We start from the raw sequence: 22,207 nt of genomic DNA, 5'->3' as shown, positions 1-22,207 counted from the left end.
ATTTCTGAGGGGTAGATAATTAGAGATATTGGGCACGATTCAGCCACCGTGCTGCACCAATGGGTGAGTGCCAAATTGGGCTGCATGCCAATCATGAGTCACCGAAGGACGTGATCCAGATATTTAAATAAACCATCAGGCTCAATTAATTATGCCAATATGCATTCAGCCGGTGACCAGGCCTCAACTTGAACCAGGCGTCATGGCAACTCGGGGGGTGGGGGGGGGGGGTTGATCTCAGAGGCCATTAGAGCCCCCCAGCTGTTCAGGGACAGGACAGGGTGGTACACTAGCACCCTGGTCATATCAACATGGCACTGCAAAGATGCCCTGTTGGCATTGCCCAGGTGCCAGGCTGGTAGTTAAGTATTGGCCTGTTAGTGGTAGGATTAGCCTAGTCTTGTAGTTTTATATGCACAATTAGTAGATACTGTATTATAATAAACGTGTCTTGTTTGAACTTACTAACTGGTGTATTGAGTTATTGGTCTGAACTTGAACTTGAAACCTGTGGCGGTATCTTAACGATACCTGGCGACTCTAGAGCTAAGGAACGAAACAGAGCTAAATTGAGTGTAAAGCACACTCACCCAGAACGAGCAACAGTAGATAGGGCTTTAAACTGCATGGGAGTGGGTTCAATTACAGGGAAAATGAGAAAACCAATATTAAAGGAGGGGTGCAGGTTAGCAATGTCACAGGTGGTTATCAAAAAATAAAGGTAAGGGACAGAACGGGCAAATGGCTTTTTGCATCAAGGAACTATAAAAGAGTAGGGAAATTTGGCAATAGAACAAATTTAAAAGCTTTGTATTTAAATGCATGAAGCAATCAGAACCAATTATGCGTTAATGGCACAAATAGAGAAAAATGGGTATGATGTGGTGGTGATTGCTGAGTCATGGTTACAAGGAGATCGGGTCTGGGAATTGATTATCCAAGGGTACTCAGTATTTCAAAAAGACAAACTGAAAGAAAAAGGAAGTGCTGTAGCTTTGTCAGTGAAGAAATGGATCAGTGCTAGAATGAGAAATTGTATAAACACCGGAGATCAAGATGTGGAATCAGTCTGGGTAGAAATAAGAAATAGCAAAGGGAGGAAGACCCTGGTAGGAGTAATCTATAGGCCCCAAACAGTAGTTCCACAGTGGGGCACAGTATAAACCATGAAATACTGAGGGCCTTTAAAAAAGGTACGGCAATACTCATGGGTAGGCCAGCTGATGAGCAGTGCAGTTTTTTAAGGAGATACTCAATTCCTCACAACTTAATTCCTCACAACTAAAATATATTCCAGAGAGGAAGAAAGACGGTAAAAGGTGTAAAAATGCATGCATGAGTAAGCAAGGAGGGTAAGGGCAATATACAGACAAAAGCAATGGTATAATCATGTTGCAAAGACAAGTGGCAGTCTGGAAGATTGGGAAACTTTCAAAAATAAACAAAGGGTTAATAAAAAAAGTAATTAAAAAAGAGGTAAGGTAAATTATGAAAGAAAGTGCTATCAGTAAGGATGGCAAAAGCTTCTATAAGTACATAAAAGGGAAGAGAGTCGTTAAAGTGAATGTTGGTCCCTTAGAAGACGAACCCGGAGAGTCAAAAGTGAGGAACACAAATGGCAGAGATGGTTCAATATTTTGTTTTCATGGTGGAGGACACTAGCATCCTTAGGAATGGGTCATTCAGAGGCAATAAAAAGGGTGGAACTTGAACAATCAGCATCAATAGGGAAACCGTACTCAATAAATTATTGGAATTGAAGGCAGACAAGTCCCCAAGGCTTAATGGCCTACATCCTCAGGTGCTAAAGAAAGTGCCATTGGAGATAGTGGATCCATTGTTTATAATATTCCAAAATTCCCTAGACATGGGCAAGGTTCAAATTGGATTTGAAAACTTAACACACTTATTCAAAAAGGGAAGGAGGCAGAATGTAGGAAATTACAGACCAGTTAGTTTAACATCTGTTGTTGGGAAATTGTTAGAATCCATTATTTAGGTGGTACGATCAGGACATTTGGAAAGTCAATACTCAATCCACCAGAGTCAGCATGCCAGCATGGTTTTATGAAGGGTAAATCATGTTTGACAAATCTGGTAGAATTCTTCCAAGATGTACCAAGCCCAAGTGGATAATGGGGATCCTGTAGATGTAGTATATCTGGACTTCAGAAGGTGTTTGGTAAGGTGCCGAACAAAAGGTTAATACAAAAGATTAGATCACATGGGGTTAGGGATAATTTATTGGCTTGGATAGAAGACCGAGAGCCTGGAAAAATGGGTATTTTTCTGAATGACAAGATGTAACCAGTAGTGTATCATAGCGTTCGGTCTTTGGGCTCCACCTTTAACAATATATTCATGACTTGGATACAGGGATAGAAGGTTTTACCACCAGATTTGCCGATGACACTAAATAGGTGGAACAGTAAGTTACAATGAGGAAATAAGAATCTTACAAATGGATATCGATAGGTGAGTGGGCCAAAATGTGGCAGATGGAATTTAACATGGATAAGTGTGAAGTCATCCATTTGGTTGGAAAAATGGAACGGCAACCTATTATCTAAATGAGAATAGGCTTTGGGGTGCTCCGGTGCAGAGGGATCCGGATGTCCTAATGCAGGAGTTGCAGAAAACTAGCATGCAGGTACAGCAGGTAATAAAGAAAGCAAATGGAATGTTGGCATTTAATAATATTATTAATCTTTATTGTCACAAGTAGGCTTACATTAACACTGTAATGAAGTTACTGTGAAAAGCCCCTAGTCGCCACATTCTGGCACCTGTTTGAGTACACAGAGGGAGGGTTCAGAATGTTCAATTCTCCTAACTACATCTTTCGGGACTTTATACATAAAGGAATAGAGTATAAAGGTAAAGAAGTATTGCTACTGTACAAGGCATTGGTGAGACTGCACCTGGAGCACTGTGCACAGTTTTGGTCCCCTTATTTGTTGAAAGTGTCATTGGAGGCAGTTGAAAGGAAGTTCAATAGAAATATTCGAGAGAAGAAGGTTTGTCTGATGAAGAGAGACTGAGCAGTTTAGGCCGATGCACTCTAGAATTTAGAAGAATGAGTGGAGATCAAGGAACATATCAGCCATGATTGAATGGCGGAGCAGACTCGATGGGCTAAATGGCCTAATTCTGCTCCTAAATCTTCTGGTGTTATAGTCTTATAGTGTGCAACTAAATATAAGGCATGCTTTAATTAAATTAGATTTTGTCCAGTTTGGATTATTACAGTTTCTGCACGTTGATGGATCAGCCCCCAAAATCACCTGAAACACATTTGGTCTGTTTGTTTCTGTGGGGGGTGCAAGGATTGAATATGATACTATTATGATCCCAGACCACGCAGGAACTCCAATCACTTTTTACATTTGTAAAACTATGAGGAAAGGATACTTCGCTCCAGGAGTGACTCCACACACAAATAGGGATCTGGTATATTAAAACAAACTTTCTATTACCACAAGCGGCACGGTAGCACAGTGGTTAGCACTGTTGCGTCGCAGTGCCAGGTCCCTGGTTTGATTCCTGGCTTGGGCCACTGTTTGCAGAGTCTGCACGTTCTCCCTGTGTCTCCGTGGGTTTCCTCCGGGTGCTCTGGTTTCTTTCTACAAGTCCCGAAAGACGTGCTGTTAGGTAATTTGGACATTCTGAATTCTCCCTCCGTGTACCCAAACAGGTGCTGGAATCTGGGGACTAGGGGGCTTTCACAGTAACCTCATTGCAGTTTTAATGTAAGCCTACTTGTGACAATAGACATAATTATTATTCTTTAACTGCTATCTTTATCTCCAATCAAGCAAAACCCATCACAGATCAAAAGCCACTTTTGAGTAAAGGTAGCAAATACAGGATTACTTGCCAGCCGCTGAATAAAGAATTCCTTTAAAAGTTTACTTGGAGCGAGAAAGATCCTGTCAAATTAATTCTGAATCTCTGACAGAGTCTGCAGGAACTTGTTCAGCGCGCAGCTTCCAGCAACACTAACTCAACTGCCTGCTAGAACCTGATACAGGCCTGGCTTATCCCATTAATTACATCATCATGATTCCAATCCCATGACCCACTTGCTTAAGTTTAAACACAGTGTGCGCGAATCAACAGAAACATTTTAAAGTATGATTTTGGGTGGGTTTGACTGGGTGTTTTGCGATGGCTGCAATATTGAGATGGAGGCCTCTATTCAAAGGCACTTAGCTGGGTTTTTTGGGATAGGGGAGTTTTTCCCCAGTTGAGGCCATAGTTTGATATTTTTCCGGCGCTGGGGAGCTGAACTCGCCAGCAAGACTGGCTCCTCCGAGATCGGGGCACCGTTTTGAAAGGCTGCCCCGATCTCTAAGCGAGATTCAGGGTCACCCACAACCCCCTCCTTTCTGGACCCCACAGTTAAACCCCCAACCTCTCTGCGGCCTCTTCTTACCCCCCTCAGCCACCCATTTGTTGGCCTAACCCCATCAGGCCCCAACCCTTGGCAGTGTCAAACTGGCATCCGGGTCACTCTCGTAGAGTGCGTTGTATGACACTTACTTGATGGCGGCTGCTGACCAGGCCTCTCCTTCTCAAGGTCTTCTGCTGCAACGGTGTTCTGCTGGGAGGGCTGGCTGGTCAAGGAGAGGCTGGCTAAGAGGAGCTGGTCAAGAGAGCGAGCTGGGTTGGGGTCTCTGTCTTATACCTCTCCCAGGGTCTCGCGCCCACCTGGGCAGACCCTCTATACACTCGCAATCAATTGGGTCTCTTCCCAATCGATTGATTTGAATTTCCACAATAACGGGCTGTTCTTCGATCACTGGGCGGTTCTTGGGGCTTATTGTTTTGGACTTCTCTTGGCGCCGAGAAGTCTGGCCTTCTATTCAATGTAGCGATTTGAGTTAACTTGTTTCCATTGTACCTGGGAATCACCGGGTATCGCCTCATTAGTATGTTAACTTGTTTTTTTCACAGTGCTGTCTGGTTTCTGCAGCAGTCACAATACACAAGCGGTTCTGCAAGCTGCTTGCTTTTGCAACATGTCCATTTTCCCTGCATTCTTTGTAATCTTCCATTTTGTGTTGGGCAGTGGCCACCCCAGGTGGCTACACTACAGCCCCAGTTATGCAATTTTCCAGGACTTTGGTCCCAGCATTATTCAGATGAAGACCGTCCCATCAGAACAGGCCCCTCCTTCCCCTGTACTGGTACCAATGTCCCATGAATTCAAACCCATTTCTCCCACACCAATCTTTAAGCCACCCATTTACCTCCCTAATCTTACTGACTCTGTGGCAGTTAGCTTGTGGCTCCGATAGTAATCCAGAGATTACTATCTTTCTGGTTCTGCTTTTTAATTTAGTCCCTAGCTGCTCATATTCCTTTAGCAGAACCTCTTGGCTTTGGTCTACATAGGTCATTGGTACCTACATGGACCATAACAATTGGATCTTTACCATCCCACTCCAAGTTCCTCTGCAGCCCAGAAGATATCCCAAACCCTGGCACCAGGTAGGCAACACAAACTTTGGGCTCTCGATCCTGATCACTGAGAACAGTGTCTATGCCCCTAACTATACTATCCCCAATTATGACATTCTTCTTCTCTCCCCCCACTTGAATGGCTCCTTGCACCACAGTGCGGTGGTCAGTTTGCTCATTCTCCCTGCAGTCCCCGTTCCAGGTCACACAGGGAGCAAGAATCTCAAATCTGTTGGACAAGGACAAAGGCTGAGGCTCTTGCAACCCTACCACCGGGATACTTCCCCAGTGAGGAGTTAGAACATTGGTCGTGTGCGTATGAAAGACTCATAACTTATGATAAAATCGTAGTTGAAAAGCTCCTAAAATGATTCAATGGTAAGCGATTCAATTTGTTCCGAAAATCACCATTGTGTGAATTGAAATGAAATGTTTTTAAAATTATTTTGAACACCATGGTACAGTGGAAACAATGTAGAATAATGAGTTCTGATTTTTAAGGTATAAACCAGAGAGTTGATTTCAGCTGTTTACAAATCTCAGCTGAAGCTTGAATTTGAATATTCAGATTTCTGAAGTCACTTTTACAACAGTATACAAACAGAATGAAGGGTTTCGGAAAACTGCAGATTATCAAAGACTGATGTGACATCAAAGGATAAAATCACTGATATTCATTTGAATTTTCACCATCGAACAAATCTTCCTCTATTTTTAATATTTAACTGTAATACAGTATGGAAAATAAGATTACTGAGACAAAATGCATTCATAAGACAAATCTTATGTCAGTATCTCAAAATGGAGCAGAAATATTCAATACGTTTTCTCACACTTACTTGTACAAAAGCAAGGAAATTGTTTCCATAGCACAGTGATAAACATAACAGCATTGTTACGCACTAATTGTGACCTATGAAATAACTGCACCACAAAAAAGAACAAACATGTAGCCGCAATTGGATACATCTCCATGTCAAGATGGCATGCTTGGTCTAAGAATGCAGCTGAAACTTTTATTGCTTTTTAAATTTAAAAAATCTTGTGCTATTCCTGACAAAACAATTCTATCGCATAATGTGCAAAAAGGCAAAAGGTTAAAGTCAAAATAGTTCTTATCGTGGAGCAGCAAAAATAAGGAACAAAATAAAAATCAGTTAAATAGTGCTGGAGACGAGTCTTCTTCGGTAAACCAGAGTGAACCCTAATAAATTATGTATTTGTAAGAATGTAAGTGCAAAATAATGTATAATTAGTGGAAATATATGATCACAAATTTACACATTAATTGCCTGAACTCTTCATCAACATTAGGGGTATATTTAACAGTGCATATATATCTTTATAATTAGGAGATTAATGCTCCTGCTATGCCAAACAAATTCTCCAGCCCAGAAAAGAATAATTAAACAATTAAAACTTATTCTGTTATAGATTTTTAAAATAGAAAATTTAATGTTTTTTCTGTCTTAATGGAAGCTTTCTTTCCCTCTTATTTCTCATCCTGTACCTGACTTGACTTTATTTCACTCTCTTCCTCCATCGCTCATCTGTTTCTTGCTCAAACCCTAAATTTCATCGCTAAAGGAGGTAGACTGTTGGTCCCATCATTCATTAAGCTTCCCTTGCTGTGCCAGCCCACACTTTTAAAATACAAATAGAGCTAAGGTTTTGAGCGAGGGGAGAAACTGTAGAAGGAAGTCAACAAGAGATGATCACAGTGCACACACACACACAGGTGCATATTGACATGCACAAAAATCGAACATCAAAAGTACAGGACAAAGCCCATGCCTGCATTAATCAACCCACGGACATGGGACGACCGCTTCAAAATATATTCCGGGACAGCTGCTCAAGTTGCCTATTTCCACACTTATTCCTCATACTGGTTTTTAGAAGAATAGGTTTCACTCGACCTTCACTTTTAAACACAACAACACACATACGCAGAGCTCATCAATTAATTTATTTTTTGTAGCTTTCATAGCTGAAGTCTATACAGAGCTGTCACACGGAAGAGAAAGAGTGGGAAGATTCCAAATAATTCCTCTCAATGATGTATCTGCTTAAAACGAAGTCCACAATAGCCACATGTTCCAACTTTTGTCTCTTTGTCCTGATAAAGAAAGAAGAAAAGTCAAGATGTTGTTCTAAATTTGAAGAGTACTCAAAATAATTAACCTGAGATTCAATTTACTAAATATCAAGGAGCAAATATTCACTTTATATGCAACGTTATTTTTATGAGTGTGCTCATTTTGTCCAAAATCTGACTATACTGTAGTATAATACAATGGATTCTCTTGTGTTTTGAACTGAATATTGTTTACGAAGTGACCTGGAGAGAGACTCGGTCGACAGTGCAAGTTATAGATTTAAGCTGTTTTATTTCACAGTGAGTATAGGAACACAATATCAGGTCATTCAGTTATGCATGCTTATTTCTCGATTCAATTTAATCATGTTTGATGTGTACCTCAAATCTGTTTATCTGCTTTAGCTTCATATTCCTTGATACCCTTGGCCTAACAGAAAAATCTAGCAATCTCAGCTTTAAAAGTTCCAAATCTTCCAGCACCTAGTCTTTTAGGGTAGAGAATCCCAGGTTTCTACTACTCTTTGTAAAAGTGCTTCCTGATTTCTTCATGTAGAAATTGAATTGTAGCCATTATAAGAATTAACAATTTTTTTAGTCATTCCATTAAAAATACGTAATATGCCAAGATGACATGAAAATAAATTTCTAAGAAATATTAGGTAAGTTATATAGATTATATATGGCTACAACATTAAACAAGCCAAGTTTACATTATTCACCCTTTCATTTTTGCCAATATTATTCTGTACTCAGCAAATAGGAATTTTCCAAGATTTGTCTTGGCTTGCTCCATCTTAGGATAAACAGATCATGGGACACTCCCAGTGAAAATTGATCTCTCTGAAATAGCAATCTTGCTATCTGGTGATCAGCCAATTTTCTTCCGTACAAATACTGATTAATAATAAATGGGTTTTTAAAAAGATCATAAACATAGCACGTTTTTAACATTTCAACAAGGAATATACCTATGAAATCTGGTAAAATCATATTGTTAAAGTAAACAAAGAATTTGAACCAATGCAAGCTGAACACATTCTTGCCACATGTAACCTTCATGCACACAATACTTTTATCTTTTTTTATACAAATTTAGAGAACCTAATGATTTTTGTTCCAATTAAGAAACAATTTAGCGTGGCCTATCTACCTACCCTGCACACCTTTGGGTTTGTGGGGATGAGAGTCAACAGACACGGGGAGAATGTGCAAACTCCACACGGACAGTGACCCAGGGCCGGGATCGAACACGGATCCTCAGCGCTGAGGCAACAGTGTTAGCCACTGTACCACTGTGCCACCCACAATAGTTTTAGCTATATATAAATTAAATCAATTTTCTTTGCAAGTATCACATGCATATGTGTAACTTAATATCCACAATCCAAACATCAGGAAAATTTATAATAGATTCTAACTTTCTACCAAATACATTTATGGAGCACTTATTTCAGCCAAATACTTACCAAGTTTAGGTACACTTTAGGATGTCCAAGGGCTCCTCCACCACCATCGCATGAAACCACTCTATCTGAAGTCTCAGTTATTGGCTCCTCAGCAACTAAATCAATGGCAAAGCTTTCATTTACCTACCAAAATAAAATTGGAAGCGCACATGGTTTGACATTTAACTTTGAGTAAAACAAATGTCAAAGTTTCCTCAGAATTTCCTCAGAATTCCCAAAGAAAATACTCAATTTCTTGTATACGTTTGCAATGCAATATGTAATATTGGGGGCCGGTTTAGCTTACTTGGCTGGACAGCTGGTTCATGATGTGGAGCGAGGCCAACAGCATGGGTCAATTCCTGCACCAGATGAGGTTATTCATGAAGGCCCTGCCTTCTCAACCTTGCCCCAGTGTGGTGATCCTCAGGTAAAACACAGGTCAGCTCTCCCCCCCCAAAAGGGGAAAGCAGCCTATTGTCATCTGGGGCTGTGGCGATTTACATTTACTTTATTTATAACAAGTTTGTGCACTTGTGACAGGAAAATTACTCATAACCCAATAGGTTACAACCTATTATCTAAGGTTTAAATCAAGAACAACATTTCCAATAAGCTTTACAAAATAAGTATGGATTTTGCACTCAGTGCAAATTTGTGACAGGCAGGAATGCATAGTTTTAATAGATAAAAAATTGCGCATGTTATGAATTGGGCATGCTGACCTCAGTATCTGAAGTTCCAATATTGTTTCACGTCAAACGTTTGAGCTGAGAGTGCTGAATAGTAAATTTTTCCCCCCCATTAAACAGCTATGAGCAAGTAAAAAGTTGGTGTTAAGTGGACTACAACTAAGAGAATTGATATTTCTTGATTATTAAAAAAAATGGGTTTAGCAAGCAGTAAGACAGAATAAAAAGATTTCGGAAAGACACAGACAAGTTAGCAGAATGGGCAGTCAGGTGGCAGATACAAGTGAGGCAACACATTTTGGGAGGAAAAACAAGGAATGGGAGTAACACTCAATGCAAAGCTGTTGAAGGATGTGAAACAGATGGTCCCAAGGGTTGAAATATATCATTATTTTTGGAAGTCTGGTTACAGGTGGATAAAGCCAGGGAAAAAGTCATGGGCTTCAGGAATATGGACATATATTACAAGAGGGAAGTGCTATCATAGGTGTATACACAAGAGGGGTTACTCCATATTTAGTAAACTGTGCAATTCTGTACAATTCCCATTATAGGAAGAACACCCAAATGAAGCAGGGATGGGACACTGTAACTGTGAGGAGACACTTAAAATGATGCTAACATTCTCACTGGAGCACAGAAGGCCATGAAGACATTGAATTAAAGGTTTTGCAATTATGAAGAACATTGATACGATGAATTAGGCGGTTTAGGAATTGTGATGAAGGGGAATCTGATAGAATAATTCAAATGATAAATGTTTGCTCCATTAATTTGGCTTCCAAGCTTTTGACACAATCAAGTGCAGTTTTCGGGGTATAAACTAAATATGGGGAAAAGTGAGATGTTTACGGTCCAGACAAGGGGGCAGGAGAGGCGATTGGGGGAGCTGCTGTTTAGAGTGGTAGGAGGAAGCTTTCGATATCTTGGCATCCAGGTGGCGTGGGAATGGGAATGGTTGCACAAGCTAAATATGGTCCAACTAGACGACCAAATGAAGGACGATTTTTGGAGGTGGGATGCGCTTCTGTTGTCACTAGCTGGGAGGGTGCAGACAGTGAAAATGACGGTCCTCCCGAGATTCCTGTTTGTGTTTCAGTGTCTCCCCATCTTTATTCCACGGACCTTTCTTAAACGGGTCAACAAGGTAATTACTGGCTTTGTAAGGGCGGGTAAGACCCCGTGAGTAAAAAAGGGTATGCTTGAGCGGGGGGCGGGCTGGCGCTGCCTAACTTCAGTAATTATTATTGGGCGGTGAATATAGCCATGATCAGGAAGTGGGTGGTGGGGGAGGGGTCGGCATGGGAGCATATGGAGGTGGCATCATGCAAGGGCATCAGCTTGGGCCGTTGATAACAGCGCCTCTGCCGTTCCCGCCAGCACGGTACTCCACCAGCCCCATGGTGGTGACAGCCCTGAGAGTCTGGGGGCAATGGAGGAGCCATATGGGAGTGGAGGGAACATCGGTGTGGTCTCCAATTTGTAATAATCACCGGTTTGCCCCGGGAAATAGGGGTGGAGGGTTTCGGAGCTGGCAGAGGGATTGAGAGGATGGGGGATATGTTTATAGACGGGTGCTTTCCTAGCCTGATGGAGCTGGAGGAGAAATTTGGATTGGCGAGGGAAAACAAATTTAGATACCTGCAGGTGCGGGACTTCCTACGGAGGCAGGTTTCAACCTTCCCGCTCCTACCACCAAGGGGGATACAGGACAGGGTAGTTTCCAGAGTGTTGGTGGGAGAAGGGAGAATCTCTGACATCTACAAGGAACTCATGGGGTCGGAGGAGACGCAGACCGAGGAGTTGAAGCGCAAGTGGGAAGAGGAGTTGGGAGGAGAAATAGAGGATGGTCTCTGGGCAGACGCATTGAGTAGAGTCAACACATCCACAACATGTGCGAAGCTCAGCCTGATACAATTCAAGGTTGTTCACCGGGCTCACATGACAGTGGCCCGGATGAGCAGGGTCTTCGGGGCGGAAGATAGGTGCGCAAGGTGTGCGGGAGGACCAGTGAACCATGTCCACATGTTCTGGACATGCCCAAAGCTTCAGGAATTCTGGCAGGGGTTTGCAGATGTCATGTCCACGATGTTAAAAACAAGGGTGGCAATGAATTCAGAGGTGGCGATTTTCGGAGTGTCGGAAGGTCTTGGAATCCAGGAGCAGAAAGAGGCAGACGTTCTGGCCTTTGCTTCCCTGGTAGCCCGGAGACAGATATTATTAGCTTGGAGGGACTCAAAGGGCCCGAAGTCGGAGACCTGACTATCTTTCTCTGCTTGAAGAAAATCAAGTTCGCCTTGAGAGGATCAATGTTGGGGTTCACCCGGAGGTGGCGGCCGTTTGTCAACTTCTTTGCGGCAATTTAATCGTCAGCAGAAGGGGGGGATTGCTTAGTTTAGAGTAGGGGGTTAATAAAGGTGGGACTTGTAAGGGAGGAAGACGGCTTTTGCACTATGTTTATAAATTCGTGTACATTGTTTACTTTGTTGTTGTTGTAAAACCATAAATACCTCAATAAAATGTTTATTAAAAACAAAAGGTTGCTGTCCAATTACTTTAATACTATGTAAGAAGTCCTACCACACCAGGTTAAAGTCCAACAGGTTTGTTTCGAATCACTAGCCTTCGGAGCGCAGCTCCTTCCTCGGGTGAAGGAGCTCCTGATGAAGGTGCTGCGCTCTGAAAGCTAGTGATTCAAAACAAACCTGTTGGACTCTAACCTGGTGTGGTAGGACTTCTTACTGTGCCCACCCCAGTCCAACGCCGGCATCGCCACATCATTTAGTATTACGAGTTTTGTTAGCCTGACTTATTTTTTCCACCAAATCCTGGCCTTTGTTTCTACTGAATAAATTCTGGCAAACTTTTTTGAGATTTTTTAATAAACATTTAAATGTTATGTACCTATTTAAAAAGCATGAGAAATCTCAATATTCTAATGATATTACACTTTGAGATGGTGCTCCTAGCATAACATTATCTGACTGATTAACTTAAGTGGAACACCATCTGATGCTATATAAAGGTAAAGTTGCTATAGACCCAGATGACCATAGGCTGTTTTGCCCTTGAGCGGGAGCTGATGGTGGTCATTTAACCTGAAGATCACCACACCTCAGACAAGGGCAAGGTTGAGAAGGTGGGGCCGTTCTGAATAACCTTAGCCGGTACAGGAATTGAACCCGTGGTGCTGGCCTTGCTCTGCACCACAAGTCAGTTGGCTAGCCAACTGAGCTAAAAGTTGGGAAGAGCTGGTTCATGACAAGGGAGTTGCTGCCTTAAAGTGTATAAACCAAGTTCTGTTTCAGGAAGTTGGAGCAGTGAAGCAACACATCTGATATTTCTTGATTTTAGAAAGATGGCTGTATTACCAAAAGGGATGCTTTGAAGCTTTATGCACAGTGACAAGTGAGTTGTTGGCACTGCAGTTAGTAAGCAGGTGATGTGTTACAGTTAGCAGTACTGTAATGTCTAAATAACTGACGCGGTGAGTAACTTCACCTATTACGTTGCCAGAAATAACAGGCTGAAGAAAACTGAAAGGAAACCTCAAACACAGCAGACATGCAATTGTCAATACTGAAAGAGGCTTAACCTTTTCACCTGACCATTTCCATCATTGTGAATGCCTGGCTCTTTGTATTGCAAAATTGTGTTTGAATATTACTTTCCTATTTTAATATTCCATTCCCTCTAAAGTAAAGGCCAACATTCCATTTGCCCTCCCTTTAACTCGCATCACAAGAGAAAATGTGGGAATCAAGCAGGAGGAGGAGGAGGAAATTAAGAGGCCCAGATTTTTAAAGGCAAGAAGAGATAGAGCACGGCAAAGCAGTTTGGAGAAGGGTGGAAAAGAACTAGCAAAAACTCATGGAAGAGGAACAGAAGGTGTGCCTTGCAAGATTTGGTTCAGAAGCATCTTGAAAGAAGTTGTAAAAGAACAACAGGATTTAGTAGACACAGTAAACCATTGAAATCGGTCAAGAGCCGAGGTGATAAATAGGCAAGACTTTGTGCAGGAGACAACTTACGAAGCGAAGCTCTTAAAAAATGACAATAAGCAAGGAGAGTATTTGAGAAATTTGCCTTCAAGGTGATGCATACATGGATTAAGCTTCCAGCAGTGATGGTGAAAGATAAAAGAACAATGCTCATAAGTGGAAAACAGTCTAGCTGCATAATGCACCAGGTACAAAACACACAAAATCTCCAAAGCAAAATTTCCATCAATAGATTTCAGTGTTATACTTGGTACATATACTCCTCCCTGAAGAATGTTGGGGATGAGTATTTCCCATGTTACAAAATAGACTGTGTAATGAACAATCATTAAGTGATGCTACTACGCAATCAAAGGTATTTCAGCTTTCTGGATAATTAACAAGGTTGGCAAATAACTCTCAATCAACATTAATATTGCACATTAACATTGTTAAATAATCAAAAAACATTATACTGCAATTGTTGTTTTCAAGATGTTAAACAGAAGAATTAAAACATGAAACAGCAGAAACACACAATACCAAATCATGTTACAGTGCATTGTATAGAAATGAATAAGCAAGGTAAGTTATCTTAATTCTTTAAGTGTTAGAAAATAAATGTACATATCTGTCATTGTGAAGTTACCGAGATTGCTGATTTCACAACCCACTCCAATTTTTAATATATGTAGTTGCATCAAGAATTGACCTGGTTGCATCATGGGACCAAATTAATCAGTTAAAATATTGACCTTTAAAACAAATTTACAATAACTTAAAATTGTTTTAAAGCATTCACCCAGGTAAGTAAAAAAAGTGAAATCAAAGTTAAAAAATTAAAATAACACAAAGACAGGGAAAGAGGTGAATAGAATCAAAATATAGATGACAATAGACGGAGATTTAAATGTTTACACACATATTTTTGATTAAATTGTGCTTTTGAGCTAAAGCTAGTCCTAATATTTATGTAGCTTTACTAGTGCCACGTAACTAGTGCCACTGTCCATACTGTAGTGTGGGAGCTTTAAGGCAACAGAAATTTCCAGAGCAGTTCAAATATCATTTGAACTTTGGAAAACTTACTTCTTTCTGTCGACCAACAAATCTGACTTTTCTGTAATCACCCTTTTCATAAACCTGAAACAAAAGAAAAAAAATGTTTTTTAAAAACTTTAAACAGTGTAAATTTCATTATGTTGATCTTCACAAACTTTAACATGTAATGCATACCATTCAGAGGGAGGGTGCAGTAATAAATGTTAAGTTGGTTAGTGTAATTTTCATAATCCAAACAAATTACAAATATTCGGATCTATACAGTCTACAGTTGTGTTTGGAAGGAAGGTTTTAAATCTTGAACACAAACAGAAGATTCTGGAAACATTCAACATCCGTGGAGAAAACAGACAAGTCAATAGATCAGATATAACCCTTCATCAGGAAATGAGGTGAATAATAAAATGGTCGCATTTGTAATCTTTTGCATCAGTACATTAAATAGTATTGATAAAAATAATAAATGGTGCAAGATAAAGTATCAGAGGTTTAATTCATAGCATTTTCTGTTTTTGATTCAGATTTGACATTTGTAAATTTTTATTAGGAGTTAGGATAAATGCGTTTGTAGAGAAGCTAGATGATACACAAGGGAGAAAGGAATAGTAAATGGGGTTGAATGAAGGAGGAACTGGAGGAGGCTAACGTTGAACAGAAAAACTGGGATGGACTTGTTGAGTAAAATAGCCTATTTCAGTATTGTAAACACATGCAAGAGTTCAAGAATTAGAGTTGTGGCTGTTTGGCCCGATCCTAAATTAGTATGACAAAATTGTTAAAATATCAATATGTGTCCGAGTAGCCTGAATCTCAGTTTAGCAGAATCTATGTTGAAGTTCATCTCGTCAAGATTTAAATAGTCCTCATTAGAAGTGAACAAAAATTAAACCTGGGCCAAAGAACTGGATGGCTAAAACACAGAGTTTGTGAAGACGGTATAGACAAGATTTATACCGTCCTCCCTTTCAAAGCAAGAGCAGCAATGCACATTTGCAGCAGACATCACTTACACTGTTAACAATAAAGCGGATTATCCAAGAATACATGGCAATATAGAAGAGTGTGACAAAGATTTAAATCTTTCGCAGGATTTTGCTCTTAATGAAAAAAAACAAGGGGAGGAATTTTCAGTGATTGTAAACATGTTTTTCTGTCTTAAATCAGTCCCAAACATTTCCACATTAATTGGAGACAGTATTTATTTTCTTCCTCAAGCTCAATTACCTCCACACAACAACAAATTAATTGGTTATTTATCCAACTTGCTTGTAAAACCCTGCCACATAAAAAAATTGTTGCTATGTTTCTATACACATGGCACTACACTTCAAAGTAACCTATTTTGTGTGAAATGCTTGGAGAGATTTCTGGAAAATATGAGAAGAGTCATCCTCTCTCCACACCCCTCCCCCAACTCACACTGAAACCTTCTCCCACCCTTCATCACATTAATTATCTTGGAAAAAAACAATAATTAATGGTTTCCTTCTTAAATCTCATAATATACATTTTAATATAGAAATGCAAAAGGGTGGAATCAGAAAGAATATCACTGAGAGAATTTCACTGAGGGAATTTTTATAGCATTAAATGCTGGAGATAAGATGATCCCAAAACATTACTTTAAGCTGAGACAGGACAGTACAAAAGGACATAAATTTGAAGCAGATGTTAGAAAAATGCCTTTACACCGAAGATGATAAACATTTGGAATAATCTATGTAAGTTTGTGGAGTCAGAGAGATGGATAGCTTCTGAATTCTAGGGAGTAGGCTCCTATTAATCTCTTTGCAAACACGAGGTCATTTAAACAAAAACAGACAGCACAACAGGGCTGAGTGCTTTCAAAATTATATATTTCACTTAAAAGCACTTCACAAATGCATTATCAATTATACATGTTATTCAGAATTAACAGCTATCTATGGCAAAATTTAAAAATCCTTGTTATGCCTTACGTGAAAATAAGACAGACTTTGTCAATATTTGTATTATGTTTCACAATTTATGCATACATACTTTTAAAAGTGATAGTCATACAAACCTATCTGCAATGGATCATACTCATATTAAATATCTGCTGATAATTTTAGATTGAGCGAAGGTATATCTCCAGTTTATATACTCAATTTTAGCACAAAATAAAACAATCTGAAATATAATTACCAAACTTTATTCACAATGGGATTTATAAAATTTCAAATCCAAATGTGGACATAGCAGATTAAAAACTCTGTCCGTTCATACTTTTAATGTAAAGTATATTTACCATCTCCAAATGTTGCACCGTCCAGGAAATTACTCAAAATGCAACTTTTTTTGATAATATAACACTACAATGTCCTAAGACAGTGACAAAATATATTATTCTTCCTCCCTCTGTCCAATCTTGTCCATGCAATGTGCAGTTCTGTGGAAAGCAACTGCCTGCTGGTAGCCTAGCCAAGGTTTTCATCCTATCCAGGGGCATTTGGGCTATTCTATGAGGCAACTCTGTCCTTATCAGACGCTCAAAGAGATTCATTCAAGCAGGAGTCCCCGAGCAGCATTTAGGGGATAACACATCAGCAAATCGTCTCCTTCCTAGTTCAAGAATAGTGAATTCTATCTGGCTGCATCACAAACTGGAAGGCAACTGCTCGGCCCAAACCATAAGAAACTATAGAGAGTTGGGAACACAACCCAGTCCATCACGCGAACCCGCCTCCCATCCATTGACTCTGTCTACATCTCCTGCTGCCTTTGGAAAGTGGACAGCATAATCAAAGACCCTTCCCTCCTGGGTTACTCATTCTTCCAACTTCTTACATCAGGCAGGAGAACACGCACCAACAGGTTCAAAAACTTCTTCCCCACTGTTACGACTCCTGAATGAGACCTTTATGGCCTGATCTCTTCACACATCTTCTCTAGTGAGTAGCACGGCACTCTGTATGCTTCACCCGATGCCTATGTCTATTTATGATGTGGAGATGCCGGCGTTGGACTGGGGTGAGCACAGTAAGAAGTCTTACAACACCAGGTTAAAGTCCAACAGGTTTGTTTCAAACACGAGCTTTCGGAGCACGGCTCCTTCTTCAGGTGAAGAAGGAGCCGTGCTCCGAAAGCTCGTGTTTGAAACAAACCTGTTGGACTTTAACCTGGTGTTGTAAGACTTCTTACTATGTCTATTTACATTGTGTATTTATCTATGTCCTATTTTTCTTTTTCATATATGGAATGATCTGTCTGTACTATGTGCAGAACAATACTTTTCACTGTACCCCTCGGTACACGTGACAATAAAACAAATGAAAAATGAAATGAAAATCGCTTATTGCCACGAGTAGGCTTCAATGAAGTTACTGTGAAAAGCCCCTAGTCGCCACATTCTGGCGCCTGTCCGGGGAGGCTGGTACGGGAATCGAACCGTACTGCTGGCCTGCTTGGTCTGCTTTAAAAGCCAGCGATTTAGCTGAGTGAGCTAAACCAGCCCCTGTCCAATCCAATCCAATCCAATACAGTGAATTTAACAGTTGCATCCACCTACCACTCTGCTCATTGAAATCAGGTGACACACCACAAAGGGTACAGTGTTAACTCGGTTTCTCTCCACAGATGCTGCCAGGCCTGCTGGGTATTTCCACCATTTTCTGTTTTTATTTTGGATTCCCAGAATCCTGCATTTGGTTTTCATATAGATATAAGCTGCCTGGTGTAACATTGAGTTCAAGAAAGTTCCACATTGTACCCTTTGACCCTGCTACATAAACCGCAATGAAATTCCCTCAGCCATATTTTGTTTCAGCAAATATATGTTGGAGGAGTTCACAGGTAAACTGAAGTGTAAACAGTGCAAGAATGTGTCTGCAAGCTGCTCAGTTGTAAAATCAATCAGTTTGAAGAACTGAAAGAAACAGCCAGTGTGTTCAAACATTAAGCAGCAACCGCAAACTCGATTTTCTAGTCACCATTTCTCTTTCTGGAAACTTGCCTGAGGCTAAACCAGATCATTTGGAACCTTGGAGTCTCATTTGACCAAGATGAGCTTCCAACCACATATCTGTTCCAGCACTAAGATTGCCTTCTTCCACCTCTACAACATGGCTCAACTCTGCCTTCACCTGCAGCTGAAATCCTTATTCATGTCTTTGGCATCTCTAAATTTGACTATTTCTTCACGCACCCATCTTCCATAAAGGTGTGCTCATTCAAAGCTCTAAATTCTACATCCCAACTTGCACTAATTTCCATTCACTCATCATCTTTGGGCTCACTGACCAACGCTGGCTCCTAGTACAGCTATGCCTCAATTTTTAATTTTCATGATGGTTTTCAAATCCTTCCATTTTTGTTTCCCTCTGTAACCTCCTGCAGTCCTACAATGTCGGAGATCTCTTGCTTGCCTCTAATTGTGATCTCAAGTGCATCCCCTCCTTTGTCACTCATGGGATCTGAACATCGCTGGCAAGACCAGCATCTATCGCCCATCCCTAAATGTGCCTAAGATGGTGCTGAGCCACCTTCTTCAACCACAATAGTCCATGTGATGTGAGTAAACCCACAGTACAGTTATGGAGGGGATTCCGACCAAGTGACAGTGAGGGAATGGCGACATAGTTCCAAGTCAGGATGGCGTAGGACTTGTAGGGGAACTTGATGGTGGTACTATTCCTATGCACCTGCTGCACTTATGCTCCTAAATGGTAGCTCAAGGGTTTTGAAAATGCTGCCAAAGGAGGCTTGACAAGTTGCTGCAGTGCATCTTGCTGAAAAGTGTGTGCCAATGGTGAATGTTTAAGGTACTTTGAGGTTTAATTGAATGTAATGTTTAGGTTGATGAGGGCAATTGGCTGTCACTGGGCTTGAGTTCATAAGCACCACTAGGACAAATGCAGCAGATTTTCTGAAGAAAGGGCAACAAGTAATGAAAAGCCACAATTCAATTATATTGATCAGATTAGTTAAGGCATACCTGCCAGAAGTGGATGGGAGTTCAGGCCCACATAATGCTTTTCAACAGGGACTTAACTGTCTAAAGTTACAGAAGAGAACTCTAAGTCCATGGAGCTTTTGTTTTGAAACGAGTAAGTAAAAGATTATCAAGCTGAAATCTGCTACTTTTGTTCTTGCTACTGTTTGATATCACTGCTTAACTCGATATTTAATGTCAGCCCCACTTTTGAAGTATAGCCATTATTTCATAAGCAAACATGGTAGCCAATTTGCACACAGCAAAGCTGAACAAAAAGCAAATTAATGAGTGAAAAGGTTCCCGACCTTTGCTTGGGGGTGGCTGGAACAGGAGGTTGGGATGAAGGCTGGCAGGACAATTCCCTGCTCATCCTCATAGTTCCAGGGGATCTTTAGTTCTTGAATTATATGGGAGGATGGGCAGCAGGTCAGGACAGAGTAAAAAAAATTCTAGAATATCTATCACATCACAATCTACAAATACAACAGCATTAGAAAGCGGAGGCATTTTTTTTAGTATAGTTGATGGACAGTTAAAGAACAAAACCACTGATGATTTGGGAAGCAAGAATTAAGCAAAGAACTTGCTCTATAGCACAAGCCATGGAACTGGACTGAAGTGTTACCACAAGCAAAAATGTATAATGACAGAACAAGCTACCTTACATAGGCAGTTCTATTCTAAACATAGGGGTATAGCAATATTGTGGGCAGCACGGTAGCATGGTGGTTAGCATAAATGCTTCACAGCTCCAGGGTCCCAGGTTCGATTCCCGGCTGGGTCACTGTCTGTGCGGAGTCTGCACGTCCTCCCCGTGTGTACGTGGGTTTCCTCCGGGTGCTCCGGTTTCCTCCCACAGTCCAAAGATGTTCGGGTTAGGTGGATTGGCCATGCTAAATTGCCCGTAGTGTCCTAAAAAAGTAAGGTTAAGTGGGGAGTTGTTGGGTTACGGATATAGGGTGGATACATGGGTTTGAGTAGGGTGATCATGCTCGGCACAACATCGAGGGCCGAAGGGCCTGTTCTGTGCTGTTCTATGTTCTAATATGTATCCAAAATCTCAGACAATAGGAAACTGTGAAGCCATAAGGTCTTCCGTTGCTTCACCAATGAACTGTCCTTGGTCATAAAGTCAGGAGTGGTGCTGAATGCTAATGATTCCAGAGTATTCGGCTCCATTCATGACTCCACTGATAATAGTCAATCATGCCAGCTGACAGCTGTATTTGAATAACATTTAAGCTTGAGCTAACAAGTGGTAGGCTACATGTGCGCCACATAAGTGCCAAACAATGACCATCTTGAAGAGAAGATCCAACCAGCGCCATTTATCAAATTTATAATCAATATCCATAGACCGCAATCAGTAAGGATAAACAACAACACCTCCTCCACGGTAGTCCTCAATACCTTAGCCCCCTACTATACTCCCTACACAAATACGATCGTATGGCAAAATGCTGCTCCAACTTCATCTACAAGTTTGCTGATGACACGATTGTAGTGGGTTGGATATCGAATATCGATGAGTCATAATACAGGAGGGAGATAGAGAACCAGTGGAGTGGTGTAACGACAACAATCTGTCCCTCAATGCCAGCAAAACTAAAGAGCTGGTCATTGACTTCAGGAATAAAGTCTGCATCAACGGGGCTGAGGTGGAGATGGTTGATAGCTTCAAATTCCTAGGTGTGCACATCACCAACAATATGTCCTGGTCCATCTACGTTGACGCTACGACCAAGAAAGCACAACAGCGCCTATACTTTCTCAGGAAATTAGGCATGTCCACATTACCAACTTTTACAGATGCACCATAGAAAGCATCCTATCTGGCTGTATCACAGCCTGGTATGGCAACGGCTCGGCCCAAGACCGTAAGAAACTACAGAGACGTGAACACCGCCCAGTCCATCACACAAACCTGCCTCACATCCATTGACTCTGTCTATACCTCCCGCTGCTTTGGGAAAGCGAGCAGCATAATCAAAAGCCCCTCCCACCCGGCTTATCACTCTTCCATCGGGCTGGAGATACAAAAGTCTGAGAACACACACTAACAGATTCAAAAACAGCTTCTTTCCAGATTTCTAAATTACCCTCTTATGGACTGATCGGATCTCTTCACACATCTTCTCTACTGAGTAGTACTACACTCCTGTATGCTTCACCCGATACCTGTGTCTATGTATTTTCATTGAGTTTACATTTTCTTTTCACATAAAGTCTGAGCTGTAGCAAAACAATACTTTTCACTGTACCTTGGTACACATGATAATAAATAAACAAAACAAATATCCTGGGAATCCTACTAACCAGAAACCTAACTGGACCAAACCCATCAATACTGTGATTAAAACAGAGCAGGTTCATATTCTGTAACTTGTAGCTCACTACTCGCCTCTCAATGCCCCTCCACCATCTACAAGCTCAAGTCTCAAAGCTGATGGAATACTTAGCACTTTTCCTGTTGGGAGTAGCCGTACAATACTCAAGAATACTCCCGTACC

At 40.9% G+C, this 22,207-nt stretch overlaps 1 protein-coding gene across 1 annotated transcript in view; it reads right to left on the bottom strand.

Moving 5' to 3' along the window:
• Nucleotides 1–7,413: 7,413 nt before the first annotated feature.
• Nucleotides 7,414–22,207, bottom strand: part of ndufs6 (NADH:ubiquinone oxidoreductase subunit S6) — a 30,370-nt gene continuing 15,576 nt past the window's right edge. Inside the window, exons 2-4 of the mRNA XM_038797179.1 lie at nucleotides 14,771–14,824; nucleotides 9,031–9,153; nucleotides 7,414–7,582 (exon numbers count right to left, since the gene is read on the bottom strand). Coding sequence (XP_038653107.1) covers nucleotides 7,517–7,582; nucleotides 9,031–9,153; nucleotides 14,771–14,824 — 243 coding nt within the window. The 3' untranslated portion in view covers nucleotides 7,414–7,516. The remainder of the gene's footprint in view (nucleotides 7,583–9,030; nucleotides 9,154–14,770; nucleotides 14,825–22,207) is intronic.

The sequence above is a fragment of the Scyliorhinus canicula genome, chromosome 5, assembly GCF_902713615.1.
Source record: "Scyliorhinus canicula chromosome 5, sScyCan1.1, whole genome shotgun sequence".
In the NCBI taxonomy this organism is placed as follows: domain Eukaryota; kingdom Metazoa; phylum Chordata; class Chondrichthyes; order Carcharhiniformes; family Scyliorhinidae; genus Scyliorhinus; species Scyliorhinus canicula.
The sequence above is the reverse complement of the archived record's forward strand: the minus strand, read 5'-3'. Positions and strand labels throughout refer to the sequence as shown.